This window comes from Meriones unguiculatus, chromosome 8 (genome assembly GCF_030254825.1).
Source record: "Meriones unguiculatus strain TT.TT164.6M chromosome 8, Bangor_MerUng_6.1, whole genome shotgun sequence".
Taxonomy (NCBI): Eukaryota; Metazoa; Chordata; class Mammalia; order Rodentia; family Muridae; genus Meriones; species Meriones unguiculatus.
Window position 1 is genome coordinate 3,894,195 of NC_083356.1, and position 26,944 is coordinate 3,921,138.

At 50.4% G+C, this 26,944-nt stretch overlaps 1 protein-coding gene across 1 annotated transcript in view; it reads left to right on the plus strand.

The window, feature by feature from the left end:
* Fmnl3 (formin like 3) overlaps window positions 1-26,944 on the plus strand; it is a 52,276-nt gene that overhangs the window by 21,390 nt on the left and 3,942 nt on the right. Inside the window, 18 exon segments of the mRNA XM_060388633.1 lie at window positions 10,620-10,703; window positions 12,397-12,477; window positions 13,290-13,366; window positions 16,122-16,205; window positions 18,691-18,843; window positions 19,939-20,047; window positions 20,205-20,281; window positions 20,527-20,620; window positions 21,937-22,011; window positions 22,117-22,227; window positions 22,578-22,727; window positions 23,072-23,173; window positions 24,743-25,025; window positions 25,452-25,520; window positions 25,606-25,730; window positions 25,925-26,127; window positions 26,419-26,653; window positions 26,780-26,848. Coding sequence (XP_060244616.1) covers window positions 10,620-10,703; window positions 12,397-12,477; window positions 13,290-13,366; window positions 16,122-16,205; window positions 18,691-18,843; window positions 19,939-20,047; window positions 20,205-20,281; window positions 20,527-20,620; window positions 21,937-22,011; window positions 22,117-22,227; window positions 22,578-22,727; window positions 23,072-23,173; window positions 24,743-25,025; window positions 25,452-25,520; window positions 25,606-25,730; window positions 25,925-26,127; window positions 26,419-26,653; window positions 26,780-26,848 — 2,181 coding nt within the window.

Sequence of the window (26,944 nt, forward strand, 5' to 3'; positions counted from 1 at the left end):
CATGCTAGTCGCACTGGCTGCAAGTCTGTGTACAGGGAGAAATTTGAGGTTGAGAACGTTATTCTGAAGCAGCCAGGCCCTGGCATGTTGTTCATGGAAAATGCTGTACCAATGCCAAAAGTTCCTGGTTTTAATCTCCCCTGCTAAGACTGCATGGTTGAATGGCAAAGTCTGTGGTCTCTAGAAAGGTGAGGGAAGCCAGGAGCCTCATGGAAGCCATGCAGTGCTTTGAGTCCAGGTACAGCAAGAATATAACTATTGCTGACATTGGACAGTTCTGACACTTTTGACTTGTGTATTTCTTAACCAGATCCTTCCTTTCCATAGCTCAGGAGAAACCCTCTGCCCATCTACTCAGTATCTATGGTGCTTTGTTTGGCTTTGTGTGTGTGGTTTGCTTTGCTTAGTTTGTTGTTGGTAGTGGTTTTGTTTTGTTTGAGACAGGGTTTATATTTTGTAGCTCTGGCTGTCTGGGAATTTGCTATGTAGATCAGGCTGGCCTTGAATTCACAGAGCTGTCTGCCTCTGCCTTTCAGATGTTGGAGTTAAAGCATGTACCACCGCTACCCACCTTCACTGCAGTTCTTTGGGTTCCACATTTTCCTTAGTCCTCTCTAAGTAGCTGGATGGTGAAGTTCATGATTATGAATGGAAACTAGGAGAAAAGATGTTTGAACATAATTACTAACAGGTAATAAACCTGCAGAAGCTCAGAAGACTAGTACACAGAGGCTGGGTCATTCTTCTCCAGGTTAGCTGTAAGGGGCATATGGTTTAGAAAGGTGGTCACGAGGTCTCAGGCACTTCCTTGTCTCAGCATAGGCCCTATGTAGGAGTAAAGTTCAGGATTAGGGCTTAGAGCTAGATTCCGATCCCAGCCTTTCACATGCTTGCTCTGTGACCCCAGGCAAGTCCCACAGGCTTCCTTAGCCTTACCTGTGCAAAAAAAAAAAAAAAAAAAAAAAAAAGAACTAGCTTACAAGAGTATTATGAATTTGTGAGTAGTCTCTAGAGAGCTCATGACAGTTTTCTCACTAAATGTTAGCTTGGGTCATTATTACTATTGTCCTTAGTAGTGGTAGGAGCCTGCCTGCTGACCTGATAGCTCACAGGCCCCTTTGTTATTGGACTGTTTTCTGCCCACAGTGATTTCCTAGCGCACACCACTAACAGCAGGTCACTTGCGGGCTCCCGGCCTTGTTAGATGTGTGCTTCCACACATCTGCCTAGACCATGTCCTGACCTGGAGTGTGACCATCTTCTCTGTTACTTTGCCTGACCCTCTCCTGCTTGATATTTAGTACAGAACCCTGAAACTTTCCTTCCAGTAATCCTGCTTGCTTCCTTGTCTAGTTAGATGCTATCTCCTTGGGTCCCTTGGGCAACCTCTGCGTCTTCCTCAGCAGAGCCTGCCACAGCTCACCCTAGTTTTCTGGTTGACCTTGCCTCAGGATATGAGCTTTCCAAAGATGGTAATCAGTCCTAGTTTGTCTCACTCTTTCCAGATTCTAGTTTGGTGTAGTTTCATGAGGAAATGTTGGAATTAAAAGCCTGAGCATAGTTCGCCTTGTGTGTAACATTTTTTTATGTGGGTTCTCCTGTAGATGCTTAAATATGCTAATTTAACTTCCCCAGTCCCCATAGCAACTCCCCTAGGTGGGCACTATTCCTATGCCGTTTTACAAGTGAGGAAGGAGCTTGGGTCCCACAGACATGACATTCCTTTCCCAAGGAATAATAAGTGGTGGAGCCAGGACTCCATACCTGTAACCACTCCCCTGTGTTTCCAGGGGTGTCACTGAAATTCATCAGAAGACTGTTTATTGAGGGTCTAAGAAAGTGAAAGAACATTAGCCACGAGGTACAACTCTATGACATTTAAAAAGAGTAAGTGTGTGGAGACTGTTGGAACCTCTCACTTCAGGAAGACTTGCTAGAAGAGGCAGGCTCTCACCTGCTGTGAGGGGAGGAGGGTTGAAGCTGAGCTGTCCTGGAGCAGGAGAAAGAGGAGTATATGCATGGGGAAATGCAATTTCCTCAGTCTTTATTGAGTTGTGGGGACTCCTGAGATCAAAAGCCATTGTGTAGCAGGCTATAAAAATCTGGTCAAAGAGATGGAAAGGGACAGGAGCAGGCTGATAGGCTCGGAGGATGCCTGAACTGAGACTCTGAATGAGGCTACCGAGGGATAAATAGCCTAGAAAGAAAGTCAGTTGAGCTATGACACAAAATGCAGATTATAGGTGAGTGCCCAGAAAGCCCAACGACAGTGTGAGATGTCCACAGAATACTTTCTGTCCTTGAATATTTTTCCTGGGAATGGAACAGGACCAGAACAAGGGACCTTGAGGTCCTAGTGGAGGGTTGTGCTTCAATCAGCCACTTATTAAGCACCAACATGATTTAGAACAGAAGCCTGAGTTTTGCTTTTAGGAATTCCTGTTCTAGTTGTAAATAGATGAACAGAGGACGCAAACCAGAAAATACACCATATGGAATGTATTCAGACGGCACTGGTGGTCTATGGCTTCCGTGACTAGGAGGCACTTCTTTCTATCCTCTTTCCCACCGAGCTTTCTTCCTTCTTCGAGATATTCTTGCTGAATTTTCCCTGGCTGGCTTTGAATTCACAGTCCCCCTGCCTCGTTCTTGTAAGTAGCTGGGATTATCAGCGTGCAGCATTTTGCCTGGTAGCGGTGACAACAGCAGCTGCTGAGGTTTTGTTTGTTTGTTTTGTTTTGAGACAGGGTTTCTCTGTGTAGCCTTGGCTGTCCCGGACTCACTTTGAAGACCAGACTCACTTTGTAAAGTGAGCCAAGGCTACACAGAGAAACCCTGTCTCAAAAAAAAAAAAAAAAAGTATCTGCCTCATCCGTTTAATGCTTCTTCTCAGATCGTATGCACTGCTGTTCAGATTCCACGTGGTCATGGAGCCATACCCGAGTGAAAGCCATAGTGGAAGAAAGCTGAACATTATACGGGCAACTAAACATTGCTGAGGAAGATGGGAAACTGGGGTATAGCTAGCAGGCCTTTGCTGTGTCAGTTTTACATGTAATTTTTTAGGATTGTGATTTGTGACAGCTGCTGAATTTTTGAGACAGGTAATAATGGATAGGAGGGATTTAGAAGACCAAGGAAGTGTTGGTCACAGCAAATCCTGGGGCCAAGAATTAGCAAGAGGCCTCGTTCCACAAGAACCCAAAGGGTAAGCTGTTCAGAGATGCTGAGGCCAGCCTGGACAGCTTAGCTCCCGAGATCTGTCTGGGGAAGATGTGAGGAGCCAAGGACTTCTGTTTTATAAATGACCAGGAGCCAGAATACTTCTGAATCAAGAGAACACGATTTATCTTGCATGCTCGGGATTTGAAAGCCCCATTTCTTTTCCCCAGGGAAGAGGAAAGGAGGTGTTAGAAGCAGTGATGCCAGCTAGAAGGTCAGTTGCCCTGAGGCTAAAGTGAACAGTAAAGGCCGCTGTGTGCTGACGGGAGAGGAAGGTATAGGTAAAGGCCATGCAACGGGGACTTACTGCAACTCAGTGAGGGAGCGGCTGTGCTGTGAGGAGAGAGGGATCTGATGCCTAAGTCCCGGAGAGCGGGAGGACCCTGGTGAGCTAATGGAGAGCAACAAGCTGTGCCCAAGACTCCTTGGCTTTGGAAAACCTGTCACCCCCATCGGAATAGTTTCCGTGCTCTGTAACTGGGGAGCGTGTGGGTCTAGCTAACCACGAGGAGGACCTGGGGAGGCGGTGGGTGGATCAAGTTGCTGTGGTGGTGGTTTCTTAGCCAGGGCCAATGGCTCAGTTGGAACATGACATCAGCAATTTTATCTGAAATCGGGTACTCCTTAACTGGTAGGCAGAAGGGTGTTCCTACCCAGGAGCTGGGACCAGGCCACCAGTAGAAGTTCCCTGAGATTTAGGTTTAAGAGCAGTGGTATGGCAGAGGGGAGCGCCTGGAGTTTCCTGACACCGTCACTTCCCTTTGCCCTCAGCATCCAATAGAGGAATTCTCCAAGGTGATGAAGAGGCCTCAGGGGTATAATTGTTGGGAAAAGTCTTTTCATTTAGTGGTGCTGGCCTTCTAGACCTTTCCTTCATCTGATTTGCCTGGTGTGAATTGCAGAGCTCAGCTGGGGACAGCTGGTGAATCCATTTCTTTTTCCTCCAGGCTGCTTAGGGACTTGGCCCATGACTGAGTAGCAAGTCATTTCTGGTTATAGAGTCATCAGTGACCACAGGAGCACGTTCTCCAGACATAGTTCTGTGCTGGCAGCTTGTTCCCAAAATGACGGCTTCAATTAAAGCAAATCAAGAAAGGCACACTGAAGCCACTGTACACACTTAAGTCAAAGAAAAGCACACCTACTTTCCTGATGCCGCCAGGAGCCCCAGCAGCTATGTCTAATAGAGCTCGGCGCCCGAGAAGACTAGAGGAGAGCTGTACACTCTGTCCTCCTGGGTGGAAGGTCCTTTTTCCCGGGAGTGAAGGAATGGGGTGGGGGCTGGGTCGCTGTACTGTTAACTTACGGAGTTTGGCAGAAAAGGACTGGAGTCTCAGGGTCCTCGGAGGTGGCTGTTGCCCCCCCTGCTTCCTGTTTTAGAACACAGGCAGCCGGGCAGGGGGCTGGCTGGATTGTTTGCCCTGCTCATCACTTCAGTCAGGGAGGTAGCTAGCTGTGCTGAGTGCCTGCTGTTGGCCTTTCCTGTGACTCTCTTTCTGGAGTGGGACAGCTCTTGTCCGGAATCTTTTGTCCCCGACTCCGAGACATCCCCTGAATCCTGCTCTGGAAAGGATAGAGGAAGTGGGCAAGAGGAGCAATACTGAGCTTTGTTTCCCAGGCTTGGCAGTCAACAACTGGATGCTGGGTCACTTAGAGCCGCACTCAAGTCTGCCTGTCCATGAGTTTCCTCTCCACCTCTGCACTGCCCCAGCCAGTCATGGGCTTGGGGAAAAGTGTGGGTGTTTGAAGGGGCTGCTGTGTTTGCCAGGTCTGTGTTTTCTAATGTTAGCCCCTGGACCTTTGATTGAGCTCTGATTTGTTTGTTTCCTTCTGACAGGATTGTAGTTTCCGGGGTGTTGGGAGGGGCTGTGCTGAAACAGTGAGGTAAACAGTGATGCAGAGGTGGCAGCAGCATGGGTCGGGTGGGGCTGGCCAGGCAGCCCCGCTGTCTGGGCGGGCTGGGTGGAGGAGGACTCCTGCCCAGCACACTGGCCAGCTGGCTTGTGTTAAAGCACTGGCTGAAAATAGCTCTCATTGTCTGGGAGCTGCTACTGCAACAGGGCTGGCTGTGGCCGCCAAGGGGCCAAGGTAGGGAGGGGCCGGTGCCTCCTGCCTCTTGAGCACTCAAGCTTTGGTAGCATTGCCCAGCTGGCCACAGCTGTGTCCACTGCCTACCAGTGGAAACATGAGGATGGCTGGCCTGTCCCAAACACTCTCCTCCCGAGGCCTGCTCATGGACGTTGTGCCTTGTGTTATCAGCTTTGTCACTGGTTTGGTGCAGACTTGGGGCAGACTTGGTGGTTGGTGACTATAGGCTGGGAAGGGCACTAACTCTCCACCTAGAGCAGCCTCCTCAACTCCCAAGCTTTTGCTTCATCAGATGCCAGGGAGGCCTTGGTGGCAGCTGCATCTAGAGTACAGCAGCATGTTGAGAGGCACATGGTACCCCGGAGAGCACTGCATGTCCCCGGTAGGGGAGACTCAGCTATCCAGGAGTCTCCATCCCACAGCCCAAGCACAAGGCCTGGAGCTTCCATACTTGGAGACAGGTCCAGCTTAGAAAACCTGCTAGGATGTGGTTCTGCAAGAGAAAACACTAAGAGATCACTAACTCGTCTTTGCTGAAAGTAAATGCCGTTTGTAGCTGTCTCTAAAGTCTCACAGTCCTTTTCCCGAGGATGTCTCCAATGTTTCTAGCCGGTCTCTGCGACGTACACCATTTTTGTGTCTGTTCCTAGATTTGTCATGATCAGCTGGGACCAGGAGAAGCAACAGAGCAGGGAATTTTGGGTACTTCCTATTTCCGTGAGTTGGGTTTTCCCCAGGCCTGGCCCAAGTAGACTGGCAGAATAGGGGTGAGTCCCAGAGTGGACATGCAGCCTTCAAGGAGGCATCAAACATCTGGCACTTCCCTTTCCTGGCAGTGGTAAATAAACAGGGAAAGGGCTAAATGGACTTGGGGGTACAAGGCAGACGGAAATGGAACCTCCAAGAGCAGGACCCAGGGTTAGGGATTTAGTTCAGTGCTAGAGCGCTTGAGGCCCTGGATTCAGTCCTCAGCTCTGGAAAACAAACACAAAAACTCCGAGAGCAGAACCCGTTCCTCCTCCCCCGCTTTTCTGGGGTGGACAGCCATCAGGTTGGGGAAGTAAGTCGACCTGCATGGAGCCTTTACGTACACAGGCTCCAAGTGGGAAGCAAGCCTGAGCAGCCTTGTTGGAGAAGCATCAGACCCACACCTCTCAGTGTCTTCCTTTGTTAGGAGGCGTTTTGCTGGTTACCTCTGACTTGGAGATCAGTGTCCAGAGTTGCTTTCAGCTTCCCCTTCTCCTGTCTCCTAGTGTGACTTTTTGGCTGTGGTTTATTTCTCTTCCTCCCTCCCTGGGTGGGGTGTCCCTCTCCCCCAAAGATGGTGATGTTGAAATTGTTCCTAGTCTTGCAGGAAATCAGAGAGAAATTTAAAAGGGGCTTCAAAGGGTTACACTGTAGTTTCAGTGTTGAGAAGATGATGCTGAAGGACAAATAGGAACAGACAACCCAGAAGTAAGAGGGCAGGTGTGTGGACACCAAATACCATACAGGCTTTCTAGAAGGAAAGTAGACCTTGCCCGTGCCCACCATATATTCCATGCCTGTGCTGGTTTGAAGCATTCATACCTGAGGCTCAGAAAACCTTGGGAGGTGGTGAGAGTAGCTTGATGGGCTCAGTGAGGCTTGATGGCTCAGAAGCACCCTGTGGGGCTAGACCCTTGGGCCCCACAACCAGTGCCCTCAGGGACTTAGCAAGAATTTAGCTCCTGCCTCTGAGAGCCCAGGAACCGCAGTCAGAAAATGGTGGGGAACAAGGTTCTGCCTGAGTCTAGTTTACCTGTCAGCATTATTCCCTGGCTGTGTCTGGAAGCCAGGACCTTGGCTTCCTCTGGATATTGGACCCTGGACCCTACCAGATTTATACACTTTATCAGGTAGAAAGAGCCTTCATGCTCTTGTCTGGCAGGAAGAGAACTGTCTGGCCCTCCGCCTTAGGTGGTGGCTCCCGCCGTGGTCAGTGCTTAGCTTGGTGAGAGAGCTAGAGGCCGGTGGTTTTCCTTCTCCATCTCCTTCTCGTTATACTTTCAGCCCTGATAGAACGGGGGCTACTGTCCAGGAAGAGCCACCAAAGCTCCAGGCAGGACATGGACCTGTGGCCAGGGCTGCTTCATGCTTTTGATACCTGTGCCCACATTGCAGGGAAATCTTCTCTAAGGATTTAATTTCTGACTGGGTCCATGTTTTTAAGGTAGGAGTCCCAGAGGAGGGGCCTGACTTTGCCCAGTCCTGAAGCCTGGAGAGGGTCAAGCATTTGCTCGATGGCACACCTGTCAGGGAGATGAGAAGCCAAAGCAGCCCACTGTGGTTGGCCAAAAGAGGAAGTTGGTATAGGTGGGCTGTGATGTCTGCCACAACAGCAGCAGACTATTCCTGCTCTCTACCAGCACCTAAGGTTTCTATTGCTGTGGTGAAACACCATGACCAAAACACAACTTGAGGGGAAAAGAGGTCACTTCCTTCCTTCCACTTCCCATCATACTATGTCATCAAAGGAAGTCAGGGCAGGAACATGGAGGTAGGAACTGGTACAGAGGCCAGAAAGATGCTTCTTATGGGCTTGCTCCATGTACTGTGCTCAGACTTGGTACCTAACCTCAGTGACGGAATAGACGCACCTACATCACTCACTAAGAAAAACGCCCTAAGGTTTGCACACAGTGCAGTCTGAGTGGGGACATCTTCTCAAAAGAGGTTCTTTTCAAATGACTCTAGCTTATGCTAAGTTTAAAAAAGAAAGAAGTTGGGTGGTAGCACACCTTTAATCCTAGAGGCAATGGATGTGAGTTTGAGGCCAGCCTGGTCTGCAGAGTGAGTTCCATGATAACCAGGGCTATGCCGAGAAACCCTGTCTTGATGACCCCCCCCCCCCAAAAAAAAAAAAAAAAAGGCCAGAGCAACCGGCATTTTTCTTCCACAGGAAACAAAATAGGAAATTTCTTTCCTGGCTCAGACTTGGTGGCAGTCTCATTAGAGGACAATGCTGTGCCCAGATGGTAGAGCCAGGACTGGTCTTGGAGACTCCTGGCTGAGGCAGCTTTGAGCTTCGTGGCTGCTTCTGTTCTTCTGTCCACACAGACATGCTGGCCATCAGCAAAGCAGTGCCAGTCGTGTTTGCCCCTCCTCTCATAGCTGTAGTATCAGCTGCGGGAAGATGCAGCCCCTCCGTGTAGTTCACACTGATTCCCAGGCAGCAGGCAGAAGCCATGGGAAAGCTGTGACGAGGGGGTCTGTCCTTCCCTCCTCTAGTCTGTTTTGGCTCTCTGGTCCTAAGTTCTTCCATTTTGTAAATGCTGACTGGAGTCTTCAACCTGCTTCCTGTTTTTGAATTGTAATGATTCTGTTTTCAGCTAGGACATGATCCCACAGTTCCCAGGGCCCAATACCCATCAAGTCACCATCAGCTTATGTCCATGAAGTGTGTTGAGAGGAGGAGAATGAATGTAGATTGAGTCCTCAGGGTACGATGAATATACAGGTGACATAATAGTATGTGTGAGATATGTGCATGATAAATAGATTATGTGACAGAAGTGAATAATATTTAAGGGTTTCCTGTTGGTTCCTTAAATAGAACACCTGTCCCCAGGACTCTTTCTTCCTTGGAGATCCTGAATTCATTCATAGAAAGATGAGGAGCCAAGAGGTGGACAGGGGGGTGAGAGCCAGGCTTAGGGTGGCTGGTGGAGGTGAAAGCACTGTCCTCCAGGGCTCTGGAAGCATGGGGTCCACATGGGGAGGTCAGGTGGCTCAGACAGCAGTGCCACCTCAGAGGGGGCATCCTGTTTGAGTCAGAAGTGGGGTGTGCAGGTACTATGATCTGATCCAAGTGTCAGACTACTATTAGAGGCACCCGTGACCTGTGACAGAGGCGGTCATGGCTTTTGGGGACATCTGACTGGAGAGAGGGGGCCAGGCAAGGCTGCAGGAGACACAGGAGAGAGGTTTGCTTTATACCTTGTGCAGGCAGGCTTTAGGCCTTCCTTGTACTGCACTGCCTAGTCATTTAGTACATAGTAATCAGCAAAGGAAAATTATTCATGATCTAGCTTTCAGTATTGTATATTAGGGTGCCTCGGGGTCTGGGGAGTGCTGTGTGTTGGTTAATTGGGAGGGTAGTAATTTGTAATTAGTAGCAAGTAAATTGCTGCTGCCTTTTATCATTCTGAAGTTTCGTAAATATTTTTCTAAAAGTGTGTGAGTGGTTCTCTTTATATGAATGACCATATTCACTTGAATCTGATTCAAGATACTTGGTTCTCAGGTTATAGCAGAAAAGCTAATTGAGAGTGGCTTTCGAAGTCTTAGTCTGTCTTATGCTAAGAAGTTCCTTTTGGTGCTGGAGAGATTGATGGTTCAGGGGTTCAGAGTGGGTGCTGCTCTTGCAGACAACCCAAGTACCCACCTCAGGCAGCTCAGAGCCGCCTATAGCTGCAGCTCCAGAGGATCTGACACCCTCTTCTGGACTCTGAGGGTGTCTGCACTCACACATGCGCACACACACACACACATGCTTTAAAAATAATAAAAAAATCTTTTTTAAAAATTGTCTTTTATAGTGTGTCCTTTCCCAGTTTGACTTGTCTCACATTATATGTAGTACCTTTTTGTTTGTTTGTTTTTTAAGACAGGATTTCTCTATGTAGCCCTTGGCTGTCCTGGAACTATATAAAGGAGGCTGGCCTTGAACTCAGAGATCTGCCTAACTCTGCCTCCCGAGTGCTGGGGTTAAAGGTATGTGCCACCACTGCCTGGCACATGTAATACCTTTAAAAGCATGACTTATGTATGTATGAGATATGTGGAATGTTAAAGAAGGCTTCATAACACTTTTATGCTTCTAGTTGCAGTGAATCTTGGTGTCTTTCTACTTAACCCTTACTTGCATTTGTATTTTGTGTGTACTTTTGTGTAGGTGTGCGGAAAGGTATGCCATGATGTCCCCAGAGGTCAGGGCACAGGCTATATGAATTGGTTCTTGACATCCACCACATGGCTCTGCTCTGGGGGTAAACTCAAGACAGACTTGGTGGCAGGCACCTCACTTATATAGAGCCACCTCACAGCCATTGCTTCACATTTCATAGAATGCTCATTTTGATCCACTAGATTGATTCCATGACTGTTAGTTTGGAAAATATTGTTCAGCCAAACTTGACTATCCTGGTGGGGAGGCAGGAAGAGTGTCCCCTCCTGTCCACGATGCCTTAGCAACAGCAGGAAGCGAAAGAGGACAGCTTCCACCTTCCTGCCCTCCAGGTGTGGGTATGGTGGAGGCACTCAGCTTGTCCACTCAATTCTCTCCTCAGAGCTCTATGAACCTGCCTCCTGACAAGGCCCGGCTCCTGCGACAATATGACAATGAGAAGAAGTGGGATCTGATATGTGATCAGGTATGATGTCGGCAAGATCAGGGAGCTGGCAGTCCTTGTCTGCCGGATGACACAGTAAGGCCAGAGGTATAATGCTATGCTGGCAGGAGCCAGCCTTGACTTAGCAGAGGGTGGCCTGACTTGGTTTCTAGGGACTGCCTGGCCAAGACGGCTGGTAGCCTGAGTCCCCATGAGGGGCTGCCCAGTGGACAGCGATGTCGTGAGGGCTTGGGCAGGGCCGGCTGTGGACAAGGTGGGCAGTTGTCCCAGAAGAGTTTGTCAGGACTGTGGCTGGGCCTGCCTGCTGAAGGGCCCTCTTACTCTGGCCCACACATGGCAAATAGCGGGGTGCTTCTCCTGTCAGCCACAGACTTCTAGAAGGGGGATGCCCTTGTCCCGTTGGCTCCTGCTGTCAGATATCAGTGTAGTCAAGGACTGCAGCTGTCTTTGCTTGATGGTGTTCAGAGCTGAGCAAAAGGAGAAAGTGTTTCTTTGCTGAGAACCCAGACTTTACAACACTCACTGCCTGACTCTTTCCTCAGCATGTGCTTGGAGGTCACAGGTGGCAAGTCTTTGGATGCAGAGCTTAGCGTGGTTTTGGTGGACCTGGAAGGACCTGGCACAGTGTGAGGGCATTGTGTTTACATAGCACTCAGTCGCCAAGCTTTGTCATGAGCGAATCTGTTCTTTCTTTCCAGGCTCTGAGCAAAACCACACATACTGAAATGTCTCATTTAATCTGACCAAAAGCTCCGAGTAAGGTGCTTTCATTCAAAGAACCCACAGCCAGATTGGGCCAAGACAAACAGGTGCCAGGTCTTTCTTGGCTGTTTTCTTCTTCCATGTCCTGTGCTTTCTCTGAGCCTGCATTATGATTCTGAGGTCAAGCTTTCACCAGAAAAGGCTTATTTCCGTAGACTCTGTGTTAAGTGTTGGCTTTGGAAAACAGCAGCCCTTTGGTGCTGAAGTTCTTTACTTGATAAATTCTGTCTCTTTTGGGTCACATAATTTCAGTTTTTCTCGGAGTCTTTTTGTTGTTGTTGTTGTTGTTAGGTCCTATTTCCTAACATGTCATTCTCCTGGACCTCTTTACACATCTCTTCTCCTGAGCTCTTCACATAGCTTCTTTGTGGAGGCCTTTAGAGGACCGGAATGCTGAGGGGTTTGCTGAGTTTCCTCTTGGGTCGGCCTGAGTAGAGCAGGCATAGACCTGTGCTCTGTGTGGAAGGGTATTGAGAGCAGCCTTCAGTGTTTGGTTGCCAGGGTCCAGTTCCCGGGCAAAGAGCAGACAGTGTACTTGCCCTGAGTGTAAGTAACACATTGAACTCAGCTGAGCCCCTGCTGCAGAGGTTAGAATTACAAAAACTAGGTTCTTTGGGGCAAAGCTCTCCTAACTATCTGTCAGTCAGCCAATCACATAGCCACCTTAGGTACTAGTCATAGCTCTGTAGTCTCTTCAAGTGGCTCTGAACCACTTCTGACAGAGAAAAGCACCTTAGGCATTAGGGAGCACTAGCTGGAGGAGATCACAGCCACAGGTGGGAAGTGCCTAGGATGGGTCAAAGAAGGGAGCTGGGGTTTGGATAACTCTAAGGGACAGGTGGCAACTGGAGGCCGGCTTCCCTCAGACTGCACACTGTAGGCATTCTTCCTTAGCACCCTCCACAGACTGTGTGCTCCCGTGTGTGTTCATGTGTACTTTCTTTCCTTACAGGAACGATTTCAGGTGAAGAATCCTCCTCACACCTATATCCAGAAACTCCAGAGTTTCTTGGACCCCAATGTCACACGGAAGGTGAAGTATAAGATGGAAAGGCCCTGTCTTGTTGCCCTTCATAGGCCTGTGGGTTTGGGCACAGACCTTTTGGCTAAGTATTCTGACGTTGATTTTTGAGTAATAGGAATTGACTATCTGGCCTTTGAGGCCTAAAGTGACTATCCAGTGCTGGAGGGAAGGTCTGCAATTGTATGTGTACTCCCTGTGCTTTCTTTCTGCCTCTTTTCTTTGTAATATAAAATTGGATGTCTGGGTATGGTAGTCTGTGCCTGTGATCCCCAGTGCTTAGAAGACTGAGGCAAGAAGACTGTGAATTCCAGGCCAACCTGGGCTACATACCCTCTTCCCCAAGAAATAGACAGCCAGACAAAGCTGATGGAAGAAGGGAGGTTAGAGAAGTGACTCAGCAGTGAAGAGAACTTACTGTCTTCCCAGATCAACTCCAGGTCCAGGGAGTGCAGCCGTCTCTTCTGGCCGCTGTGGGCAGTGCCTGCATGCGGGCATAGATATCGACGTCGACATACACACGGGCAGAACATTCACACTCAAAAATATAAATCAAGTCTTTTTTTAAAAAAGAAAGAAAAATGGGTGTGTGATACACACCTTCAATCCCTGCACTTGAGAGGCAATCAAGGGGATCTCTTGAGTTTGAGGCCAGCCTGGTCTACAGAGTGAGTTCTAGGACAGCCAGGGCTACACAGAGAAATCCTGGCTCAAAAAGAAAAAAAAAAAAAAGAAAAAGAAAAGAAATAATGAAAACAGAAAAAGAAAAGAAAGATGGTTGCCAGAGAGTGTCTATCAAGTGACAAAAGATTCCATGTTTACAGAAGTTCAGGAGAAGAGTACAAGAGTCTACTAAGGTCCTGAGGGAGCTGGAGATCTCACTTCGCACCAATCACATTGGGTAAGTCAGGTCTGCATCAGCTGCTCTCCCTGGTACCAGGCCTTGCCTACCACACAGATTTCGATGCCCTTCATCAGTTTGTCTTTCTTGCCATGAAGGGAGGTTGTCCCTTGAATAGCATCTGCCTCTACAGAGCTTTACATGTGCCATTTCTGGCTTCTCTGCCCTTCCGCTCTGCCAGATGCTGACCAGTTACTTCTGGCAAGCTTGTGGCCTCTCTTGGGGTTCTGTGGCTTTGAGTAGAAGACATTCCCATAGCAGCTGAGACCAGAGTCTGCCTGTGGTCTGGTGCTGGGCCAAGAGAGGCCAGCAAAGGCTGGGACGTGAGGACTTGTTACATTGAATAGATGAATCGTTCCTGGTTGGTGACTAGCTAGACACTTTGGTGAACAGGTTAGTTACTTGTCTGAGGGAAAATAATCCTGGTACAGCAGCAGAAGAGGCTTCCTAAAGCACCAAAGAAAGATGCAAGATAGAGGGGATGAGGCACTGGGTGGCTCTTGTCCTCACAGAGCCTCTGGCTGTCAGTGCATTGAGAGGCCTCCCAGGATCTGTGTGAGCCTCTCAGACTGCGAGGGGAAGCTCAGGGCTGATGCAGGGAGGTTCAGGGAGAGCACAGTGCCTCTGTCCTGTGAGGATGTTCCAGTAAGAGTGAGAAAGACAATTGAAGAGAGCGACGCAGAGGGTCTGTGTATACCTGTGCAGGAAGGACAATGAGTAGCACTTCGGCACTCCAGTAGGGGCACCTCAGCGAGGGCGCCGTAAAGGGGGAAGTGGGGGGCTTGAATGTGGGGTTTCTGGGCAGCCGCCAGCCTAAGTCCCTGAGCTTCCTGAGAATAAGGTGGAAAGAGCCAAGTGACATCATCAGCTTTTCCTCTTCTGTCAAGACAGCAGCCTGCTTGTCTACCCCCGTCCTGATGTGCCCGGAGCTCTTTAGGGGAGAGGATATCTGTAGGTAGCCAGCTGCAACAGCAGTCCAAAGGGAAGCAGCATGGGAGAGGACAGGAAAGGGACAGTTCCTGGTGTTGGGAGCTGTGCTGTGGTAGCCAAAGCACGTGGGCATGTGTGTGCTTAAGAGTGACACTGTGGTAGTCCTGAGCACCAACCAGTACCTGCAACTCTCCGTGGGGCCTCTCCCAGGCCTTGCTGTCTTCTCCAAGTCCTGCTGTAATTTGGTGTGAGGATGAGCGTCTGCTTTCCTTAGGAGAGGACCACAGAGTAACAGTCCCCTGTGATTAGCATCATTCCCAGGCTCTGGGGCTTGTTGGCACTGGCTCACAAGTTGGAGGTCCAGACCCAGCCCCTGGCTCCCAGGGACCAGCTAAGTAAGCCCTTGTCATCTCATCTGAGGCTTCTCTGGTAGTTCCGTGAGGAAGATAGGATCCTTCTCTTCAGGAAGTTTGTCAGGCTAGTCCGGGATCCTGGGGGAAGGAGGCCAGGACAAAGTGAGAAGAAGGTCCTGCTTTGGTTTCAGCCTGATAGACGGGTCCTGTAGGAGTGAGTCTGCCAGTAATGATGGGGACTCTGGGGCGAGGCTGCCTGAAAGTAGGATTCCAGAGCCCTCTAGCTCTTCTGGTTTGTATTGGGTTTTCTGCCTCATCAAAGTGGCCTTTAACCTCTCCTCAAAGTGTCAGGATCCCGAAAATAGCAGTGTAGACTCAGACAGGAAATGAGAAGGGGGTGGGGAGCTGGAGAGCAGACAGACAGGAAATGGGAGGCCTGTCGGCCCCCAGAGAGGAAGCTAACTTCAGGCAGCTCCAGTGTCCGCTTCAGCTGGAGCTTGCTGCCAAGTCAGCCAAGCCGGCACTCCAGCTCCAGCCTCTCTCAGCTCCGGGTGTGGCTGGCCAAAATGGAGCTGGTGTTCCAGCGTGGAGAGAGCACGGCCCCACAGGGCGGTCTGGTCACACCTGGTTCTTGCAGCCCCGTGGACATTCCAGTGTGAATAGAGTTCTCAGGAGAACAGGGGTTTTATCCTGAGTGGTTTGTCCCTGCAGTGAAAGGAGCCTGTCATACAACAGCCCTCAGCCCCCTCCCACCAATTCTGAGGGGATTTGCTCTTCACTTTTGTTCCAGAGTTAGCATAGTCCAAAAGGAAAGCAAAAATGCCCTAGGTCATTGTCCTTCTGTCGGCCCACCTGCTTGCCTTCCCACATTCTCCTAAGGCTGTGCGAGTCAGGACGCCCAACTGTTCCCCAGTCTTTTCTAGTTCTACTAGACTCACTCCAGTTGAACACAGAACTCTCACAACCATCTTTGCCCATTGCTTCTCAAGACTGAACTCAGTAGAGAACCCTTTGGCCCAGTAATGCTCTCTCTGACTGATTTATGGGCTTGCAGACTTTCTCAGGCACAGCTCTGTGAGTGGTGAGTGCTCTGGATGCCTCCCAGTTCTTGGAACACACAGTGGGAAAGGGCTTCGTACCTTGCATCTTAGCAGAGCAAAGGGACTTAGGACATAATCAGGTTATAGCCTGGCCGGAGAGAAGAGACTGGCTGCAATCTTGTCTGGCTGCAGTTCATTTGTGGTAGAGTGAGTGATGTTGCCATCCCTGGCACCCCTGCCTGTGGGACATCCAGGCGTGATCACCAACGGATCCATTGAAGACTTTGGTTTTCAGGATTTTTGCATCCTGAAAGTGGGTTCCAGGAGGATACAGGAGAGCATGTTTGCAGAGGGCTAGGTTGCTGGGTCCGTGCCCTCCACCTGAGCAAAGCAGTGTACAGACTCCATCCTCTGTGTTTCCTGTATCTGCAGGTGGGTGAGGGAATTTCTCAACGATGACAACAAAGGCCTGGATGTGCTGGTGGACTACCTGTCGTTTGCCCAGTGTTCTGTCATGTAAGTACCAGGGCCGAGGTTGGGGAGCACACAGCCCCAGGCTATTCAGAGGAAGAGCGAGGGCTGGGAACGTGGAGCAGCAGAGCATTGCCTGCCGTGTGCTGAGGCTGAGGGTTCAGTCTGGAGTATGGGAGGAAACAGGGAATGGGAAGGGAAAAGGCAGAGTGAGATTCCAGCAGAGAAGATGGGAATGGGTATCTCAAGGCAGGAGGAAGTAGCTCAGGTTTGCTGTAGGAGTGAGCAGGCAGGACAAGGAAACCTCAGGAACTGGCAAGGATTGGCTAGTTGGCTGGAGTGGAAGGCGTGCTTTGAGGGAGAAGGAAGAGAACAATATGGAAAGGGAACTTGCAATCTCAGTGCCAAACTACAGGCTGACCAAGGAAATATCCTGGCTTCTTAGGGAGACGCCTTGGTAGGGTTTAATAATCTCTACAAAACTAAGTCTTCATGGGGCACCTTGGGCCCTGAGATGTGAGCATTAGGATAGGCCTGTTGTTGAGAAGTGCAATGAGCATGACCTTTGACTTGAGCACATAGAGAAAGCATTTGGAAGCATTTTCCAGATGTCCTTTTCACATGGAGGCAGTTAGCCGTGGGTTAGCACAGGAGAGACAGCATGGCGAGGTGCAGTAAATGAGAGCTTTGAGTTAAACAAAGTTGGTTTGGGGCTTAGCTGTGTTGTGCACTATCTGTGGAACCTCAAACACTGTTGTCCTCCCGACTGAGAGGATTAGGTGGGAAGCTGTGTGTCACAGCATTTAGAATGTACCAGGCCTCCTCTGTGGTGGCTGCTCTGTTGTTAATTGATTACCCAGGTGACATGCCCGCCTGTAGTCTGACATCTAGAAAGGAGGCTGACTGTGATAGTTAATGCAGTTACCACATGTGCAGGCTTACGCCCTAGACAAGTCAGCCCAGGGAGCACAGGTCCCAATTTTGCTCTCAACTTGCCATGGTTCCTGAGCACTGAAAGTTCCTGAACACTGGAGACTCCCCAGGCTTGAGCCTTGGACCTAGCCTGCACTTTTGCTTTTCTGCTGTACTATGGTCTTCAGCAGTTTCCTCAAGGACACATACAAAGAACTCTCCAAGGTTCGGCTTCCCCGTTTCAGCCTTCCCAGCTCACTCTGTTTAAACCTGGAGTAGGCCGCTCTCTATCCTTGTCTGTGGAAGTCATGCTTTACGATCCTCCTGTCCCTTTAAATAATCTTTTTTTAAAAAAAGAAACGGAAAAAAAAACTGCTTAAGTGAATTTTTAGTTCAGAACTTTTATAGTAAAAAGATGTAGATCATTTCCCCAAATATGTCTATCTTTCTTGAAAAAACAAATCCTATTGCTTCAAACCAAGACTACATTGGACATTTAATGCCTTGGTGTCCAGGGAAGTGCCTTTGAAAGTATAGAGCCCAGGGAACAAGAGAGAATGTTTCCGGAAGTCTTGAGAGGACAGGGGTGAGAGCACATAGTTAATGTGAAGGCATGCATTTGTAGATGGTGCGTCCAGTGCCCAGGAATGCCGTGGTGGGCGGGCGGAAGTCCCCAGAAAGCTGTGTCCCTGTCGGGATCTTTCCTCTGAAGTTGGCTGGATTGCCCTGCTGGCACCCGTGTGGGTGTTCCTCGTTCCAGAAAGTCCCAGCCTTTGACCGTGGGCAGTCACACTGGGCAAGATGTCCTGTGGGGAAAAGCCTTGGGGAGATGTGCCCAAGTTCTTAGAGGCTAGAGGGACACAGGAGAGGAGGGCCTGGCGGACTGCTTCTTGGGGTGTGCACTCCTGTGGCGAATGCAAGAGAGTCCCTGAGTGCTGTCCTCTCTGCCAGTCATAGAAAAGCTATAAAGAGGACTAGGCCTGAGGGACACCTCAGGCTCACTGGGACACCTCCTATTAGCAAATGAGCCCAGCAGAAGGCCCTTGACTCACTCCTCATCACTGAGCAGCTAAACTAGCCAGACCACAGAAGCCAGGCCGGGCGGGACAGTGGTGTAGTTGCTGAGCCCAAAGGACCACCTTTGGCTTTTTGGGGACCTCATTTTTTTTTTCTTCAGACACATCCAGCTCTCAGTGACCTAGGGTGCCCTGAGTCTTCTCACTGCCATTGGCTGTTGGACTGCCGTTGGCTCATTCCCCTCCGTTCTCTTTGGTACAGATTTTTAAAGTAGAGTCACGGTTACTTGAGGTGTCCCATTTGAGTCTAGGAGCACAGGAAGCCTGCCAGCCCCACAGCCCTCAGACCATTGAGAAGTCTCAGATCCACCCCCCTACCCCCCACCCCCCAACGCTGTCTTGACCTTCTCTGCCCTTGTGTTACCTTGGTAGCTCCAACCGGCATCAGGTCTCTGATGCCTAATTCTGTTTTCTCTTCTTGTTGCCCTTGCTCTTTGTTGCTATAGAAGTCTGAAGCGTGGGAGGTGGGCTTGCTGAGGCTTGGCACAGAATTTTGCCTATATGTGCCTGTGTGTGCGCATGTGTGTCCTTTCGTGCTCCAGGTTTGACTTTGAGGGTCTAGAGAGTGGTGATGACGGTGCATTTGACAAGCTCCGGTCCTGGAGCAGGTCAATCGAAGACCTGCAACCACCCAACGCCCTGTCGGCCCCCTTCACCAACAGCCTCGCTCGCTCTGCGCGCCAGTCCGTGCTCCGGTATGTGTGCGCTTTCTCTGCCCACCTGCCTCCCAGCCCCAGCCCAGGTCTTGGTAACCTGGTGGGCACTCATGCTCCTCCCTCCGCTCTTGCTTCCAGGCTCAGCTCTCTTGCCTTCTGCCTGCTCGCCTGTCTCTGATCTGTCCTCTTTGTCTCCCTGACTGCCCAGCGGTCTGTCCTGGGTAAGTACGAGGCGCTCAGCTGTGCTGCCCCACCTGATTGTTCCAGCTTTCCGCTTCCTCTAGTCCTTGCTCTCTCAGCCTTTCCTTCCCAACCTTGGCTAGGGCTTACGCTGTGCTGGCCAAGTCAGCTCCTTCCCTCATGACCATTTCCCTCTTAGCTCTCACTCTTCCCATTTGCTGCTTAAAGACCAGCCCCAGCTACCCGCTGGCTCCTTTTTCTTCTGTTTTCCTTTCAGGTCTTTTCTCTACAAAGTTGTTGTGCCTCCATTTGTGTGTGGTTTCTCGAGCAGTACTGTGGGTGGACTGGCTCACTTCTCAGAGCTCCTTTTACTCCAGAGGTTGTCTGTGCAGATCCATAGCCTTTCCTCTGACCTGTGTTTCTTTCATGGCTCTGCTTCTCTCCTTGGATTTTGTGTCATGGACACTGCTCACCATTCTGGTCTTAGAGGAGCAGATTCTGTATATTTCCTCTTCTCACAAAGCATTAAAGTAGTAGAGGGATGATACAAAGCCAGGCCTGGCCCCTTGCCTGTGTAGGTCTGCTCTGCCTGGGGTGGGGGTGGGGGGCTTGAGAAAGAGATGAGAACAAAGATACACCTTCCCCACTGAATATGCCAAAGATGTGGTAACTAAGAGGGAGTGCACCTCCCTCAAGAACTACAGAGCCCTCAAGACAATTCTGCATTTCAGAGGTCTCTGGTGTTAGCACAGTTTTGGGGTCCTGGGCAGTTGCTGACAAAGGCCTGTCCCTAAGAGGTAAATGGCTGACTTCCCTGCCTTCTGCACCCTGTCTGTCTTGGCATTTGGTACAAGGTCCTCTTCTTTCCAATTCTGCTGCCTCTATGGGGCAGATTGATGGCCTGACCTTTGATAGCAGCCTTGTTCTGCCTGATCACTTGGCCCTGTCCCCCAGGTACAGTACTCTCCCTGGCCGCAGGGCCCTGAAGAACTCCCGCCTGGTGAGCCAGAAGGATGATGTCCATGTCTGCATCCTCTGTCTCAGAGCCATCATGAACTACCAGGTAAGGGCTGCTGTTTGTGATGGATATGCTGCTCCTTCTGCCTCATCTGCCAAACCAGGGCAGCAGAGCTCCAGCCTGTGGAAGGTGGGTTTGCTGGTGGGAGACCTGCTGGCTTCCCCTTTCCCACCAAGGCCTCTTCCTCCCCTTTCCTTTGCAGTATGGCTTCAACTTGGTCATGTCCCACCCCCACGCTGTCAATGAGATCGCACTTAGCCTCAACAACAAGAATCCGAGGTGTGTTGCATCCTTCCTCACTATGCCCAGGTGTCTGAAGAGCCTGTCTTGTCTTTGACAAGTCTTGCATGCTTTGGGCTCCTTCAGCCAGGATCTCCTCAGCTGGAGGAGAAGTGTCCTGGCTTCATTCTTAAGCCTCATAGCCTAACAAGGGAGCAAGTGTCCCCTTTCTGTCTTCTTCCTAAAGGGCTTGAACTGTAGTGGCTTGGATAGGTCTTGAATGTTAATCTCCTTCAATCTCTTAGGACCAAAGCCCTAGTCTTGGAACTGCTGGCAGCTGTGTGTTTGGTGCGGGGAGGTCATGAAATCATCCTTGCTGCCTTTGACAATTTCAAAGAGGTTGGTCTCCCTCTGTGTGTGTGTGTGTGTGTGTGTGTGTGTAAAAGATCGGGAGCTGGGTAGATCGACTTTCCTGGGTTCTCTAGTGACTTTAACTGTGCTTAACTGAACAGCCTGCTTCAGAAGGAGACAACAACTAAAGCAAAACCAGGACATCTCCCACTTGGCCAGTTAATGATCCTTTGGGATCAGAGTCACCAAAGGATCTTGTTGAAAGTGCCGACAGGGGTTGGAGAGAAGGCTCAGTAGTTAAGGGCCCTTGCTGATCTTCCCAGAGACCCTGGGTTCAGTTCCTAGTATCTAAATAGGGGCTCAGAACTGTGTTCACTTCCAGTCCCAGAGGATCTGGTGCCCCCTGCTGGCCTCCACGGGCACAGCACACACATTCATATACACCCTTACAGGCACAGGCTTTTTTTCTTCTTTTTAGGCACAGGCTCTACTCCTGATCACTGGAGTGGAGCCTGTGCATCCTCACTGTATGGCTCTCCAGGTGGCTCTGCTGCCGTGAGCCCACAGGTGGACTCCAAAGTAAGTGTACTCTCAGGGAAGAAGGCTGGCAGGAAGGGAAAGAGAACTCCTGTGTGGAGATTTCCCATCTTCAGGTCTACCTCTGAAACCCCAATTTGCTTGAACATGGGATTCCTCAACATCCAGCCATAGCTGTGGTCCCACCCCTTCCTCCTCTCTGGGCCTCTTCCCTAGCATCCATTGTTTGGTTCAGGAAACAGCTCTTCCTCCTTAAAAGTTTAGAAACTCAAAGGAACCCCTGGACACTTTTCAGCAGAGGGCTTTCCTGCACACTGGCTCCTCCTCTCTCTCTCTGTGGAGCCCCCAGCCTCCTGCTGTGGCCATGGCTTAACGCCTTCCCCCCTTTGTAATTTGACAGCTGCCTGTCTTTCTGGCCTAACTTTTAGAGGCACCTAAATCCTAGGCTATGCTAAAGCCAAATTCCAGTTTCTGGGCCTTCTTTTGGTGTCCAAAAATGGCATGGTTCCTAGATAGAGTTATGGTTAACTTTTTTTTGTTATTTCTATTTTATTTACATATTTATTTTGATATCTTTTGGTTGGTTGGTTGGCTTTTGTTTTTTAAGACAGATGTTTACTTTATAGTACAAGCTGGCCTCAAACTGTGGTAGCCCTCCTACTTCAGCCTCCCGAAGGTTAGCTAGGATGTTAGCCACCATGCCCTTCTGATTGTGGCTAAACTTGGTCTGAACCATGCCTTTGCCATCATGTTCCTGGGAACAAGAGTTTGGGGATTTAGATTCTGTATGGTAGAGATCCATCTTTTGAGAATGTTTGCGCCTCCAGGTGTGCAAAGAAGTGCATCGATTTGAGAAGCTAATGGAGTATTTCCGGAACGAAGACAGCAACATTGACTTCATGGTGAGGACCTGAGCGGGGACAGGTGCATGCCTTGCCCACAGGAGCTTTGTGCTGCTCAAGCCAGGGCCACAACGAGTGCTTTGAAGGTCTGCCTCTTTCCCCCAGGTGGCCTGCATGCAGTTCATCAACATTGTGGTGCACTCGGTAGAGGACATGAACTTCCGGGTCCACCTGCAGTATGAGTTCACCAAGCTGGGGCTGGAGGAATTCCTGCAGGTGAGCTGCCTGTGGTCGTGGAAAGTTGAAGTGTTTCCAGGTAGAGAACCAACTCAGATGCAGCACAAAGAGGTTTTTAAATATGTAATAATACTCGTTTAAGAAGAAGTAAGAATGTAGTCCTAGGGAGATCTGGAGCCTGCCTATCTTCTTTGGCCTGGGACTGGGCTCTTCTGCCAATGGCTGTCTTCCCTGTGAAGCAGCTGTCTCGGGACCAGCTGGGCATGGGCGGCAGCTGGAAGACCCTGGTCGCATGCTCTAGGAGGCAGTTGTGAAGCCATGCTGGGATACTGAGATTTTCCAGGAGGCCTGCGCTGACTCCTGCACCTGCTGCTCTCTGCTTTCCCTAGAAGTCAAGGCACACAGAGAGTGAGAAGCTGCAGGTGCAGATTCAGGCATACCTGGACAACGTGTTTGATGTGGGTGGTTTGCTGGAGGATGCTGAAACCAAGAATGTGGCCCTGGAGAAGGTGGAGGAGCTGGAGGAGCACGTGTCACACGTGAGTGTCTTCTTGCTAGGGCCACTGTGGATGGCTGGGCAGGCACTGCCAGGTGCCAGGAATCCTGAGCTGGCTACCCGCTTCCAGATTGAACCTCTCTAGACCACACTCTGATCCAAGCCACTAGCCGCTGCTTGCTGGAATGTGCTGACCTCTATGGCTGGGTTTGGCCTTAAACTTGGGATAGAGTGCTGCCATTTGCCTGTGTTGGGGCTCCTTGCCCTGAGTCATGTAAGGAAGCCACCTGAAAAAGGCTGCCTTTTCAGCACAGCATTTTGGGTCCTGGTTTTGGCTTCAAGTTATGTTGAGTGTACAGCTCTGAACATGCCTTCCCTGTTTTGTAGCTTACAGAGAAGCTTCTGGACCTGGAGAATGAGAATATGATGCGGGTGGCAGAACTGGAGAAGCAGCTGCTACAGCGGGAAAAGGAGCTGGAAAGCATCAAGGTGCCAGTGAAGGGAGGGGGCCGTGGGGAGGCCTCGGCTGACCCGGCTTCCCTGCCATGGGCTTCCCTTTTCTCCCCAAATCATGTCACGGGAAGATACTGACTTATCCTTGGGGGCTTTCTGACAAGGGTGACCTGGTGAGCCACCCCCACTGCACCCCCTCCTCCTCCTCTTTTTTTTTTTTTTTTTTTTTTTTTGAGACAGGGTTTCTCTGTGTAGCTGTTCTAGAACTCACTCTGGAGACCAGACTGGTCTGGAACTCAGAGATCCTCCTGCCCCTGCCTCCCAAATGCTGGGATTAAAGGTGTGCCCCAGCACCCAGCTTCCTCCCTTTTTATCTTGAGAGAGAATTTTGAAGCTAGAGTTGGCCAGACCTAGAGGGGAGCAGGAGCAGGCACTGTGCTCATGGTCCCCTGAGTCCAGGGCAGGTTATCTTCTTTCTGCCCACTTGCTGGCCTTTTCTCCATGTGCTGCTCAATTCCTTTTACTGAGGATGGTTAGAGTCACCCATCTGTCTATCACACTGTCTTTGCAGGGCAGTGTTTCTCATATCTCCAGCTCTGTGTTCTTTCTCTGACTTTAGTTAGGGAGCCATGCCATAGCCTCCTTTTTCTTAAGGAAGAACATGGTTATGGGGACTCCTGAGCTGAGCTCAGCCTGTGTCTTGTCATCCCCGCTAAGCACTAGATAGGAGCCAGGGAGGGTAGAGAGCTCATCACGACAAGACCTATCCATGAGGCATCCACCTGAGCAGTCATCCAGGAAATAAAAGCAGCAACAAAGACCTAAGGTCTGAGGAAAGATCAGCAGAACCCATCTGGCTGGGGACCAATGGGAGTTTCCAAGGGGCATCCTTTTCCTTCAGCCTTGAGGGGCCTATGCACTGAGAACAGACTTGAGCAGAGAAGGACATGTCAGAATACCAGTGGAAGCAAGCTTTCTCTTCCCTCCTCTGCTCTACTGCACTTCAGCTTTGCTGTTCTTTGTAGCCTCTCCTTGCTACTCTTTTGGGGAAAAGGGTGGTTCTTTTTCCCTTTAACTCCTTTTATCCCCGTTTTCACCCCCCTGGATAGGAGAGACACAAGGATAGAGGGGCCAGAGGAAATACGAAAGTCCCTGAATCTAATTTGTTTCTTCTTTGATCATGGCTGTATCAACCAATCTCTCTAAACGATCAACATCCCCACACCTGGGAGTAAAACAAAAGTGCTTTCTCATATTTTTGTGGGGTTGTTGTTTATTTGTTTTTTCTAAGACAGAGTTTCTCTGTAGCCTTGGCTCTCCTGGACTCGCTTTGTAGATCAGGCTGGCCTTAAAATCACAGAGATCCACCTGCCTCTGCCTCCCAGAGTGTTAGGATCACAGGCCTAGCTATTTGTGTTTTTTAAAGAAACCAAATTCCAGAATTCTCATATAGTTCCTCACCTGGTTTTTCTATTTTGAGCACCCTCACTGAGATGAGCCTTTTTGAGAGTCTGGTGGGCACGGCTGGGACTCTGACTCCCAGGGGAACCAGGGAAACAGCGCCTTCAGCCCATTCTCCCCTCACTGTTGCCGTCTGCCTGTTAGGAGACATATGAGAACACAAGCAACCAGGTGCACACTCTTCGGAGGCTCATTAAGGAAAAGGAGGAGGCCTTCCAACGCCGATGCCACCTGGAGCCAAGTGCCCGGGGCCTGGAGTCCATGGGTGGTGGTGAGGCCCTGGCCAGGGTAGGCCCTACAGAGTGGAGTGAAGGCACACCATCCTCTGATCTGGACCTGCAGGCTCCAGCCCCCCCTGCTGAGGAGACCCTTCCTCTGCCTCCTCCGCCAGCTCCGCCTTTGCCCCCACCCCCTCCTCCACTACCAGGTAACCAGGACTTCCAAGCTGGGAGGGGCAGGTTTTTTGTGAGGCCAGGACCCTAAGTAATCAGCAGAGTCTTTCTTGGGAAACAGCATCATTTAAGGGCTGGAGAACATCAAGTCAGGAAGTGAGGGCTAGGGGACGGCCAGTATTTGGGTGAACAGAAGAAGGAATGTGGGGAGCAGGTTCTGCTTCCAGGATTTTTGCGGTGCTGCTCTAAAGTTCTCTGAAGGCAACCAAGCAGAGGGTTAGACTGTGGCAAGAGAACTTCCATCAGGGACGAGCTAAAACTGTCCTTTCAGTGCACTTCCAGGACTAGTTTGACCAGAGTTTCCATAGTTTTCCTCTCTGGGTCTCTTGAAGGATAGGAGAGGCAGGCAGAGTTTGGGCAGTCTTGGGATCATGGATCACTATGACATCTTTTCTTCCCAGACAAGTGTCCCCCTGCCCCACCTCTCCCTGGTGCTGCTCCTTCTGTGGTGTTGACAGTGGGTCTGTCAGGTGAGTGTCCTCAGGGCTCTGGGAAATGCTGGTAGAGTGTTTGCTCGGCCCTTAACCTAACACCTGGCCTCCTTCCAAATCCCAGCCATTCGGATCAAGAAACCTATCAAGACCAAGTTCCGGCTGCCAGTCTTCAATTGGACAGCACTGAAGCCCAATCAGATCAATGGCACTGTGTTCAGTGAACTTGATGATGAGAAGATCTTGGAGGTGACAGGGGCCTGGGGACCAAGATGCCCTTAGAGCCGTATCTTGTCTTAGAAAAGCGTTCTTCAGGCCGAGCAGGATTGACACTGTATCAACTCTAGGAACCATGAGTGGGACCTTAGAGGCAGATGGTCGGTCTGTGGGTGTTGTCATTGTTCGGACCTTCAACATTGTCCCCTCTTATCCACTTCTGCCAGGACTTAGACCTGGACAAGTTTGAAGAGTTATTTAAGACAAAAGCCCAGGGTCCTGCCCTTGACCTCATCTGCTCCAAGAATAAGACAGCACAAAAGGCTGCCAGCAAGGTGACCCTTTTGGAAGCCAATCGTGCCAAGAACCTGGCTATCACCCTTCGCAAGGCTGGGCGCTCAGCTGAGGAGATCTGCAGGGCCATCCACACGTGAGGCTCCCACTAACTTGGCCCTGGTCCCCAGACAGCTGTTATCCCAGTTCTCCCCACAACAGCTGGTTTCCCTAGATTCCAGGGCTCTCAGTCATCCACTGGCCTGAGCAGAGCACATGGACTCTATGCTGAGTGTCAGGCTCAGTGAGGAGCTGCACGTTCAGCTCAGGAAACTGTGGTAGGATTAGTATCGACAGGGTACCACTTGTTAGCAGAGAGCAGAGACAGGAGAGCCAGGTCGCCGGGCAGATGTCAGACCTGAAGTGCTGTGCTGTTCTTCCCACACAGGTTTGACTTACAGACACTACCTGTAGACTTCGTGGAGTGCTTGATGCGCTTCCTGCCCACAGAGGCTGAGGTGAAGCTGCTCCGGCAGTATGAGCGTGAACGGCAGCCCCTGGAGGAGCTGGCCGCTGAGGACCGCTTCATGTTGCTCTTCAGCAAGGTGGAACGGCTGACCCAGCGAATGGCTGGCATGGCCTTTCTGGGCAATTTCCAAGATAACCTGCAGATGCTCACACCGGTATGGTCTCTTCCCTCTTCGCTATCCTCTTCTAGCGTTAGTGGCTCCCACTGTCCTTCCTTCTGGCCCCGCCCCTGGACTTTAACCTCCTAGCCCGGGTATCAGAGTGTTTGTCTTGCCTTTCAGCAACTGAATGCCATCATTGCAGCCTCTGCCTCCGTCAAGTCCTCACAGAAACTGAAGCAGATGCTGGAGGTTGGGAAAGTGGGGTGACTGGGTGCTGGTGGGTCCTGGCACTACTACACAGGGGATGAAGTCCTTGGGCCTTGTCGTGACCCACCTTCCATGCAT